This window comes from Pollicipes pollicipes, unplaced genomic scaffold (genome assembly GCF_011947565.3).
Source record: "Pollicipes pollicipes isolate AB1234 unplaced genomic scaffold, Ppol_2.1 Scaffold_5677;HRSCAF=6716_pilon_pilon_pilon, whole genome shotgun sequence".
NCBI classification, from domain to species: domain Eukaryota; kingdom Metazoa; phylum Arthropoda; class Thecostraca; order Pollicipedomorpha; family Pollicipedidae; genus Pollicipes; species Pollicipes pollicipes.
In genome coordinates, this window is record NW_023596732.1 from 175,369 (window position 1) to 186,774 (window position 11,406).

The 11,406-nt window shown below is 61.9% G+C and overlaps 1 protein-coding gene and 1 long non-coding RNA gene across 2 annotated transcripts; both read right to left on the bottom strand.

Annotated features, from left to right (window-relative positions):
- Window positions 1-1,399: 1,399 nt before the first annotated feature.
- LOC119102150 (uncharacterized) lies at window positions 1,400-3,021 on the bottom strand. The gene is made up of 4 exons (XR_005094656.1): window positions 2,976-3,021; window positions 2,172-2,272; window positions 1,873-1,955; window positions 1,400-1,542 (listed from the first exon to the last, which is right to left on the bottom strand). It is a non-coding gene; the product is annotated as an uncharacterized LOC119102150 (long non-coding RNA).
- Window positions 3,022-5,132: 2,111 nt separating this feature from the next.
- Window positions 5,133-9,353, bottom strand: LOC119102147 (uncharacterized). The gene is made up of 7 exons (XM_037225499.1): window positions 9,103-9,353; window positions 8,798-8,918; window positions 7,485-7,625; window positions 6,631-7,271; window positions 6,070-6,582; window positions 5,721-5,775; window positions 5,133-5,456 (listed from the first exon to the last, which is right to left on the bottom strand). Exons 1-7 carry the CDS (start codon window positions 9,213-9,215, stop codon window positions 5,133-5,135), a joined length of 1,908 nt encoding a protein of 635 aa, XP_037081394.1. The 5' UTR covers window positions 9,216-9,353.
- Between the last annotated feature and the right edge of the window lie 2,053 nt (window positions 9,354-11,406).

An 11,406-nucleotide genomic window follows, 5' to 3' on the forward strand; every position in this document is an offset into this window, starting at 1 on the left:
TGAAAGAGTGGCGGACGACGAAAACGCACGTGCAAAGCTTTCATCACACAAGCGCAATATATCACATCTCGAAGGCACGGCGGTGCCGTGAACATTCTGCGTCCGGCGCCGGTCTCGGACCGTGGCTGACTCCGGCGCGTCCTGCGCCGGTCCGGACCGTGGCTGACTCCGGCGCGTCCTGCGCCGGTCCGGACCGTGGCTGACTCCGGCGCGTCCGGCGCCGGTCTCGGACCGTGGCTGACTCCGGCGCGCCCGGCGCCTCGGTCTCCTGGCGACGCTCCCCCGACTCCGGCGTGTCCAGCACCCCGAGCCGTGGAGCCGGCATGAACGCTTTTCTAACGATCGATGGCAAGACGCCCCGAGTGCTCGCGTGTCGCGCTGTCGGTTGCCACCTTCGGGGGCGGCCTCGGGTTGTGAGCAAATGCACACGAACAGGACGCTGGTCTGTTCTGACGAACAGGACGCCAGTCTGTCCTGACGTTTCGACTAGATGGCATTTTCAGTACCGAGTAGGGATTCTGTGCCTAAGGCTGGCGCCTGTATATCGACCACAGGGCGTCCCTGTCACCATACGGAGTTACACGGCTGCCAACACGACTAGGGTTCGAGCCAGGATTTGCACAATACCTCTGCCTTCTAGACAGGTAGCTCTTCAACTGTGACGTCAGCACCTGTCGGCACAACCCGGATGGAAGTCAGCAGTTGGCTTGGCCGAGTCTCGTCTGGATCGAAGTCATTTAGTGATTTATCTAGGCTTTGATCAAAGTTGTGCAACGGCCTCCGAAATAGTCCCGTCATTTTCACCACGTGTCGCCACAGTCCAATGAAGATGTGCTGAACGACCCGTGCATTGTGATGCCCCGCTCCAACGAAATAATATCGGCTTTAGGCGATGCTGGCTTGTCATATACCCTGAGTCCAAAGGCGGCATCGTTAGTTGACAGCCCTGAGCTGTACTCCGTCACTTAGGGCCGTCCTTCGTCACAGTTGCCTGTTCAGGGCCGACACCATTGATTAAAGGTTGTCACTGTCAGCTCAGAGCGGCCATCCGTCACAGGCTCGTTGGTCATCATCCGTCACTGACGGCTGTAGCCGCCTCGGAGGGGCCATCCGTCACTGCGGCTCGTCGATCGTCACCCGTCACTGACGGCTGTAGCCGCCTCAGAGGGGTCATCCGTCACTGCGGCTCGTCGATCGCCACCCGTCACTGACGGCTGTAGCCGTCTCAGAGCGGCCATCCGTCGCTGTGGCTCGTCGATCGTCATCCGTCACTGAGGCTGTCGCCGCCTCAGAGCGGTCACCTGTCGCTGTGGCTCGTCGATCGTCATCCGTCACTGAGGCTGTCGCCGCCTCAGAGCGGTCACCTGTCGCTGACGGCAGATGTGCCGCTGCTGCCGGCCGGTTCGGAGGCGGCCCGCCCGAGGCGTCCGTCTCGCAGGCGGCCGGACCTGGAGCTGGAGGGTGCGCCGGACCGACCCGTCCCCCCGGCCGGCGGCCGACAGCCTCCGGACAGCCGCGCTCTGTCGGCGCAACGGGAAACACCTGACGACAGGCAGGGGAGGACCTGGTCAGAGGGGAGGGAGCATAGCAGTCGGACTTGCTGTACGCAGCAATGGTGGTCTGTGACAAATGGTCAAAGACGTAGGACGCGCGGCGCTTACCGCAAGTGGTGAAACGAATGGTAACTGGCCGTTTTAGCCAGTCGATGCGTTCACAAGGTGAACGTCGACGCCGTTTTAATAAAGCATGCGTGAGAAGTGAGAACACTGCAGGTGTTGAGCTAGTCATAACATTACGGCTTTGTGCACGACTGCCCGCAGGCCACGCTGTCTGGAAGGCGGTCCGATGCTAGTAACCATTAGTCACACAAACCTTCTTCGCCGCGTGGGTCCTTTTCCGAAGACTGTGACGGCTGAGTGAGCTTGTAGAAGCATTCCACGCAGATTCTCACTTTCCTGGAGACAACCAGTCCGAGGAACATTTCGTGAGTGAAGGCAAACTTTACAATCTAAGCATACGTTCGCGCTGCAAAGCCGTCCAGCTGTTCTTTCCAGCGCTGTCGAGCTTTGTCCTGTTTCCTGTTCTACAGATATGTGAGTTGTTAGCTGAATGAGAGTGCTATAGAAACATGAACAGACTGCCGCACAGAGCGATCCAGTCGGCGCACGTACCGCCTCGCCTGGTGGATCACGACGCAGGCGCACCCCCTGCAGAACACACCGGCGCAGGAGCGGCAGCCGTGTCGGCGGGCGGTCAGCAGACGGAACGGGGCCTGGCGGCGCCGGCGGCAGGGCGTCAGGCGGCACAAGGTGTGGCGAAGCCTCACCGGCGAACACGGCATCACGGCCTCCAGACCGCTACAGTGACACCGACCCGATCGGGGGCGGTCAGGTGACACTGACCCGGCCGGGCGCGGTCAGGTGACACTGACCCGGCCGGGCGCGATCGGGTGACACTGACCAGGCCGAGCGTGATCGGGTGATACTGACCAGGCCGGGCGCGATCGGGTGACACTGACCAGGCCGGGCGCGATCGGGTGACACTGACCACGCCGGGCGCGATCGGGTGACACTGACCAGGCCGGGCGCAATCGGGTGACACTGACCCGGCCGAGCGCGGTCAGGTGACACTGATCCAGCTGGACGCGGCACCCGTGTCCCAGTGTGACACGTTTTGATTAAGCTTTAGTGTAAAAATATTCAAATTTCTTCAACAAAGTTTAAAGAATATGTTGAAAAGCATGAAGCTACAGAACTTGTGACGTAGATATGAAATTCCACGGCAGATGTGAAAAAGCGAACGCCGAAACACAATGCTGGCGTCATATCCCATTCGGGGCCAATGCTCTGACGGACAGACAGCTCTGACAGAAAGACGCCCGCAGCGGCGGACCGGGCCAGCACGACGGGGGCGTGCCGCGGGCGGCGCCGACCGCGCGTGACGGAGCTGGCACCGCAGCCAGCTGAGACACGCACCTGACAGCTCTGGCAGCTGGCGAGGCGCCGGGTCCGGTGTTTGCCGGCCGGACCGGACGCGGACCGACGGTCGAGCGGGCCGGCCAGACGTCTGTAACAGGGCGCCGTCCCTCTCAGCGCCGCGTGGCGGCTGAGAACGCCCGCGCTCAGCGGCCGTGCGTGGCAGACACGGCGGTGTTATACAGGTGACAGGGCGGGAGTGATCTGCGTAAGACGCCCTCCCCTCTGGCGGGAGGCCTGTCTGAGTACTGAGTATGTACCCCGTAAAGTGATCCCTGTGCGGACTGTCTCGGCGAATGGACCACATTGCATATAGGTTTGCCCAGCTATAATCCATTCCCTTTCATCCCATAGCCATGAAATGGGCATTAACGGCCAAAAGGGTTCTGATCAAAACAAAACCATCACCCAAGCCCATGTAAATGCCTATTTTCATAGCACAATGTTGGCTGGACCGTCTCACCTTTTGAATTCCTCGTAGTTCATGCGTCCACCGTGCCATGCGCAGCGCACCGCGGGGCGACAATCCTGTAGTTCGTCAGAAGCGTGCGCCGACTCCTTCAAATCCTTGGCGGGTGGAGCCCGGGCGAGGTCGTCGCTGCTCATTTGGGCATGCATCTGCAGCGACGAGATCACGCCCCTCAGTGACCGTCACGTCACAGTGCGGCGTGCCGTGCCATTAAACGCTTACCGCACACTGTCGACACGTCTCGCGCGCCCATTCTCTCCCGTACTCCGTCCGTGCTAGCTCGCTTCTCTCCCGTCCCTCGTCTGTGTCTACTCTCTTTTCTCCTGTCCCTCGTCCGTGTGCGCTTCCTCCTCTCACGTCCCTCATCCATATGTGCTCCCTTCGCCCCATCCCCTGTCTGTGTCTACTCTCTCCTCTCTCGTCCGTCGTCTGTGTCCACTCTCTCCTCTCCTGTCCATCGTCCGTGTTTGCTCCCTTCTCTCACGTCCCGCATCCGTGCCTACTCCCTTCTCTCCCGTCCCTCGTCTGTGTCTTCTCCCTCCTCTCCCGTCTACTCGTCCGTGCATACGCTGGTTCTCCCGTCGCTCACCCGCTCTAGCTCCCGCCTGGCCGTGCTGCAGTCCGCCTGGACGGAGCGCAGCTGTGCCCTGGCGTCGGTCAGGTGGCGCTGCAGTCGCCCGAACTCGGACTCGCCCGGCTCGCTGCCCGTCGCCCCGGCCGCGGCGCTGCCGCTGCCGCTCGGCACCGCGGCCTGCTCCGCGGCGCTCCCCTGCCAGGCCTCCCCAGGCTGGTCTGACTCGTTCCGTTCCTGGTCGTGGCTTCTGCCTGTGTCGTTGTCCGCCTCCGCTGCTTCGCTCCGCCTTGCAGCAGTGGGCACGGCCTGTTCCGTGACGTCGTTTCGTTCTGTGGCCGTGACTCCTCTCCGCTCTGTGTCAGTGGCTTCTCTCCGCTCCATGGCCGCGCTCCTCGCTGTGACAGGGGCCACGTCCTGTTCCTTGGCGTTATTGCGCCCTGTGACAGCTTCCTCCCTTCGCTCTGTGACGTCGACTTCTTCCTGCCCGGAGGCTTCACTGTGTTCTGTGACCGTTATCTCGTTTCGAGCCGTGGGGCTGCCTCCCGTCGATGCGAGGTGACGGTCCGTGAGAGTGGTGTCAGCTGGCTCCAACGGGCCAGCGTCACCGCCCGACTCCACGAGCGTAGCCTCCGACGCGTCAGAGCCGTGTGTGCTGCTTGCCGCGACGGTGGCGCTGCTCCCGCTGAGGCGGGCATTGTTCGTAACACCGCTACAGGCGGCTGGGATGCTGTTGCCTGATGACGTCTCAGAATTCTCGGCAGCGTCTGACATTCCGACTGTCTCCGTGAAGTAAGGACTGGGCTGAAACACGCACAGAAAATTGGTTACCTCCGAGCGTTATTTTTACAGATGTCCCGCCACGCCATTCATCTATAGGTGCTGCAGCAATCGTAGATATTTTCAAATTACCCCATATTTTCTACAGCTCTTAGTTATTGAGTTTTAAGGGTGCGGCAACTGCATTGGTTATTTGCGTCCTACAGCTCTAAAGTGACAGTGACGTCCACGTGTTCCTCATCAAAAAACATGTCCCGGGTCCGGGCCCGGTAGCCTCAGCACCCAGTCTCTGCCGCTTAACATCATCACGGCTCGATCCCGACGCCGTCGCAGCCCGTCACTCGTCGCTCCTGACCTGCATCCGGAGCGCCTGCTCCTGCTGCACGCGCAGCTCCAGCTCCTGCACGCGCTGCTCCAGGTGCCGCTTGGCCGTGCTATCCTCGCGGCCGCGGCGCCGGTGCTCGCTACGCTCCGTGCGCATGCGCGCTAGTTTCTGCTCGATGCGCTCATTCTGCCGCTGCAGCTCGGCGATGCGCTGCGCCAGCTGTTCGCGCTCGCGACGCAGGTGCACCATGCGGCTTGGCAGCAGGCTGATGAGCTTGCACCCGACAGTCGACACGTCGTCGGACCGCGACCCGTCCGCCTCGTCCGTCTCGTCCGGCTCGTCCGGCGCCGTCGATTCGTCCGAGTCGGAGGAGCGCTCCGCGGGCGCCGGCTCGGCCGCGCCGCCGCCACCGGCGCCGGCGCCGGCGCTGCCGCCACCGCCGCCGACGCCGGCGCTGCCGCGGCGCGCGCGGCCGAGGAACAGCGCCACCTGGTCGAGCAGGTCGGCGGTGGAGCGGGACACGTCGGCTGGGTCCTCGTCGGTCAGCCGGTCGGCGGTGGCACCGTCCGGCTGGCCGACGGAGCCGCGCCGCCAGCCGACCGCCGCCTCGTCCACTGAGTCGGACGCCGACTCGTTCGGCTCGTCCGCGTCCGAGCTGGCAGCCGCGGGCGGCTCGGACACGGTCACCACCGAGGCGACGAGCGCGTGGTCGGCGCCGGCCAGGTGCGCCGACGCCGTGGCCAGCTGGCCGGTCGGCAGCGGCGGCAGCGCGCGCGGCCCGCCGTCGGCCGCCACGGCCACCGAGAGCGCGGCCACTGCCAGCCCGGCCGGCTCGGAGGCCACGGCGGCGACGGCCGCGCGGGCGCGTGGCGCCGCCTCCTCCAGCGCTTCGGCGGAGCCGGGCTCGTGGTGCGGTGGCGGCAGCGGCTCGTCGCGGCTGCTGTCCGACGGCAGCTCGTCGGCCTCAGCCTCGGACGGCGTCTGCTGCGGCTCGCTGCTGGCGTAGGCCGTGTCGGTGCTAGTGCTGGCCAGCGAGGCCGTCTCGCTGGTGCCGTGCAGCGTGTGCAGCTCGGCCAGCCGCGAGCTCAGCGCCACCTGGCGTGCCGTGGTCGATACCAGCCGCGTGTACAGCTCCTGACATTGGTGCTCGAGGGTGCGCAGGCGGCCGGCCGGGCGCGGCTCACTCGAGTCACGCGTCTCCGCCGTATCCGGCAGCTCGGACGAATCCACAGAGCCCGGCGACTCCGGCAGCTCCGATGAGTCCGGTGTATCCTCGTGCTCGGGCTCCGGCGAGACGCTGCCAATGGTGTGCTCGCCCGCCACACCGTCCCTCTCCACGTCGCTCGCCTGCACTGGCGGCTCCTCCTCCTCCACGTGAGGCTGGCGCACCAGCTCGCGCTTGCGCTGGTCGAGCTCGCGGCGCAGCGCGCGCCACTCGAGCTCCGACTCGGCGTTGAGCCGGCTGGCGAGCGCCGAGCGCTGGCGCGAGCCCTCCAGCTCGTCGCGCAGCCGGTTCAGCAGGCGGCGCTTCTCGCGCAGCTCGTAGCGCAGCACGGACTCGGTCGTGTGCAGCTGGGCGTGCTGGATCTTGAGCTTGGTCACGAGGCCCCAGGTGCTGTGCAGCTCGGCCGCCACGCTCGACAGCCGCTGCTCCTGCCGATTCAGGCGACGCTCCAGCTGCACGTTGAAGCCCTTCAGCTTGTCGATCTCGCTGAGGAGGGCGCGCTTCTCCAGGATGAGGTCGCGCAGGCGCAGGTACGTCTTGCTGACGTGGATGACGAGGCGCCGGCCGTGCGGCGTGTCCACGCGCTCCACGAGGCCGTTGGGCTGGTCGGCGTCCGGCACGCCCGGCTCGGACGGCTCCGCGGCGCTCGACTCGGCGCGACGGCTAGCCTCGAGTGCCGCCTCTCCCTCGGCCTCCTGCCGCTGCAGCTGCTCGAACAGCGCGTTCACCAGCCGCAGCTGACGCTGCACGCGCTCGTTCTCGGTGGCGCTACGGCTCAGCTGGCTATGCAGCCTGTGCATTAGTTCGGTCTGCTCGCGCAGCAGGTCCGCCTGCTCCTCGCACCGGTCCGCCAGCAGCGCGTTCTGCTGCAGACACGCCTCCAGCTCCGCCGGCAGTGGGTCATCTACCGTCTGCGTCGGCGTCGTCTGCATCGTCGGCGTCGACGCGACGTCGCACCGGCGCCCCAGCGGCGCCCCGTCTCGTGATACGGCGCCGCGTGACGCCGCTGGCACGGCGACGCCCGCCGGCTGGCGGTCGCCGTCTCTTCCGCGCTGCGCCGTTGGAGAGGATCCGAGCGACGCAGCAGCCGGGGCCGCGCAGAGCCCGCCGTCCGGCGCCTGCCGCGTGCGGCGCCCGGCCATCGGCGTGACGCTCTCGCACGTTAACGTCTGGCACCGACGCACTACTGCGTCGAACGTGGCGCTGAGAAATTCAGAGGCTGACAGCACGTGGTCGCAGAGCTCCGGGAGGTCACTGTCCGTACTCTGCCGACAGTGTTTCTGAAAAGCGAGATCATCGTCAGCGGCAAACTCCACTAAGTCAGTCAGTCCGTGGACGAGACCCAGCGGGGATGAACGCGATGAAGCGGTGTAAAGGATGCCTCGAGGAAGCGACGGCTGACCGCCGCGCGTCCCTGCGGACCGGGGCATTTAACGGCGGCCGCCGCCAAATACCTGGCCATCGCGACCGGTGCCAGGCAGACGCCGATGCTCGCCGCTGCCAAGGCCGGTCGCTGCCGGTCCGGTCCCGGTGGCCGCCGACGGTGGCCACTCTTTACACTCCGGCCTAACACAGCCGTCACCACTCCTCTCACTCCGGTCCCAGCCGTCGCCACTTGGAACGGGGGCCAATTCAAACACGCGACGGCCGACTCAGGCGGGCTTGCCGCGATCGGGCGAGCGTAGGGCGGACAGAAAAATGGCCGCTTCGGGAAAAACAGTGGCCGGCCAAATCCGCGACTCGTACCTCCGTCACAAAGAGGAGCTATGGCGCAAGAGCGGCTGGCAGATGGCGCCGGTCTGTTTTGGTAGCTGTTCCAGTACGTACGGAATCGCCTTGCCACTGTTTTACGCCTCATTTTAAACTGAAGGGATTGAAGACCAGAAAAAACGTCTGCCATCCGCGCCTCATATGTTAACGTTGCGTAACCATGCATCATGGACACGTGGGCAAGCAACGAATCCTGTTAAAGGACCGCGATTCTTAAGTCTTTGTTCGAATTTCGCACATGCTCGGTGAGAAATGTGATGTCGCTTGCCTACCGTTCGCTATTTCATAACGCTAACACGCGCAACTACATGATCTAACTCGCCCGGCACACCGTCTGTCCCGGTGATCCAGCTGATAAGAGCTTAGACCGCGCGTCTCCTGATTAGCCCATCCACGGCGGGGAGGGTTCGAATCGCCCCGAGCGCTCGCTATTTGCCGGTGATTGGGATGGCCCGCGGCCGATGGCAGCGGCCGCGCTAGGGGTTGGGTGGCGTTCGCGCGTAGAACGGAGCGCCTAGAGGAGTACGGCCTTTAACATTCGCCACAATTCTGTCCGTGAGCTAGAATTTCACGATCGGATGGCGCGATCAGGGCCCACACAGGTATTTATTAACGTGTGCTCGGATCCCAGAATCTATCTAATCAAAATGTTTGGACCTTGTTTTAGGGCCAAATCATTTACCTGATGCAAGCTTTCCTCCTGCTCCTGAATAAAGCTGTCCCTGAGCGCCAGCTGCTGACTGGCTTCGTCGATCAGCGCTTCTAGGTATCGCCGTTCTGTTGTGGCGATCCAGAGCCTCTGCCTGCAAGCGTCAAGAAACGTTTGAGAATTTGCAGCACATATTACACACTATTGCAGCGTGTGCTGCACAGCTACTAGGTACGGCAGGGGCAAGCTGAAGCGTTCTCATCACACCATCTCAGTACCTGGTCCAGCACACGTGCCACAACTTACGCTGGTTTTACTATGCGTCATTTTTCACCTACCTGTCCTGTTCCTGGTCCTTCATGTCTGAAGCGGGAGGTTTCTCTTCATGTTCTGGCGCCAGGTTGGCCCCAGCTCGAGACGAGTTCATCTGACATTCAGCAAGAGGGTCCATTAATCAACGTTTGTGTATACTCATGTTATACACAGCCCTACTCGGGCACTGTGTAATCTAAAGACAAGCTACTGGCCCACCTTAGCCGTGTTCTTATCCACCGAAGAACACAACACATTAACGCGATTTGGGCTGCTTAACCGAGTACTTCGTACACACGGTTTGAAGTTTAGCGGTGGTGATAGCATGACGTTCACACAAGCATCTCACAGTTGCCCCGACTGCGGTCTCTCTTTGTCCCGTGGGTGCATGCCAAGGATCGGATATCAGGCCCGGCTTTATTCTCTTGTACTACTTGTTGTGGCCCACGGGTGACGTTTACGCAACTCCGAAGTCGTCTCTTAGCGACAACAGCACGAGACCGACGACCAGCAACGTCTGTAACGTCTATTGGCAGTCCCGCCACACCGCGTGACCCCGCCCTGATCTAACCCCGTTCCGAGTCCCGGCACGCCCCTCCCTGTCCCGCCCGCGCCGTCCCGCCCCGGGAGCGCGGCCGCGGTACGCCGGGCCCGGCGCGCCGTACTCACCCCGCCGGAGCGTGTCGTCCGCCGCGTCGGCCGGCCGTGCTCTGACCTGCGCTTTGTGGCGGCGGTCATGTGCCGACAGCGGTGGCTATTTCTGGCCGGCGGGAGCGAGCCGACGCGCCGGCGCGGCCGGCCGCCAGCGGCGTCAGGCCCGGCCGCCGGCTCCGGCCCGACTGGCCGCTTCCGCTCTAGATGAGAGGCGGCCGAACATGTTGGCGTTGTTCTGAAGCCCCAGGAAAAGTTCTCGACAATTTAATTGGAAATGAAATATAACTTTTTCAGCTATCGTGCTTTTGCGCCGGGTACAGGGATAAAACTACAATGTGCTGCAATACTTAACCGCAAGATAAGTGTTAAGGATGTGATGGCTTCCACTGGTCAGATGGTCCAATGAACGCAGATGGTCATGTTGGAAGCATCTGTGCTGGGGACGCCGCGCAAGTCCCCTGAACTGGCCTCGGACGGTTTAAGCCGGCTCATGGTGACGTCTTACCTTCTAAATGTGGATGACGTCATCCCTGGCTGACTGGATACGTGGAATGTCTTGGAGAGCGTGGGTGAAGTGATGACGAAGTCGATGTGGCTTTATTCCAGATGATGCCATCTTAGACGTAGCGAAATTTCCCAGAGAAGATGGCTGATGAATATATTTGTTCGAAAAACAACCGCTTAATTTTAGTTTTTCTCGACGTAAGCGCGATAAGAGAGCGTGATCTGAGAGCTTGCGGCTGGCCCCGCTCGGGCCAGCTGGCAGTCTACTGCGTTTGTGCAAACAAGTTCCCGTAACGGTCCAGTAGTTCGCAGAATCACCCGCCGGAGTATGACCCACTGGCAGCGCACATTTCCAGTGTTACTAAGACTTTTGTCCGCAGCCTCGGCTTGTGTACGCACAACCTGGCTAGTGGCTGTGCTTTCGAGCTATGTAGCGCGAACGATCAGCATGCATAGGTGTGCGCGGTCCTTTCCAGAAGCTTCTAGATCCGCGATTTTGGAGGTCACACCTACCACGTCAAGTATTCCTGGCACGTTTGGGCATAGCCACGTGATGCTCGCGGCACCCATGTAATATTTATTTGATTCTGCATGCAAATACATAAAAGTCACGGCAATGTCGTAGTGTTTTATGTGAATGACCGACCGCAGGAATGCGTCTCGTTGACTTTCAGCAGCTTGCCGATAATTCATAACTGCGTTCGACGTCACGCTTCAAATGAAGCGTTTATGAATCTGCTCATGTGCAGATACCAACCGATTGGCGATATGCTTAAAGAACGATTATCCTTACACTGAACAGGGTGAGAGCGAGTGCCAATGGTCATGGGCCAGCCAACGGATCTAACACACTCTCAAACCTATTGGCTCCTGCCCAGTTATTACACAGATTCACTACGGAGCACGCTATCAGAACCACAGGATCTCACTCCGCTTTTGTATCTCGCAGCGGTACACAGTTCCGAAAAGATCGGATTTCGCTCAATGAGAGTCTAGCATCGAAGCATGTTCTCAAAACCACTGGCCACTGCTCGATCACTGTATCCGGCATCAGGGCGCACTCGCGACGGCATCGTATCCCGTCCAGCCACTGCATCCGGCACCAGGGCACACTTTCGACGGCATCGCATTCCGTCCAGTCGTTGTATCCAGCAGCTCGCCGGACCATCGAG

What these genes read in the sequence shown, in the direction of transcription:
- LOC119102147 (XM_037225499.1), bottom strand. Translation starts at nt 9,215, where the DNA reads ATGGACCCTCTTGCTGAATGTCAGATGAACTCGTCTCGAGCTGGGGCC. An exon ending in GCTGAGGCCGACGAGCTGCC is followed by an intron (nt 5,776 to 6,069) that starts GTCGGACAGCAG and finishes CGCGGCTGCCAG; the next exon opens with CTCGGACGCGGACGAGCCGA. An exon ending in ACTCAGTGGACGAGGCGGCG is followed by an intron (nt 5,457 to 5,720) that starts GTCGGCTGGCGG and finishes GCGCCGGACGAG; the next exon opens with CCGGACGAGACGGACGAGGC.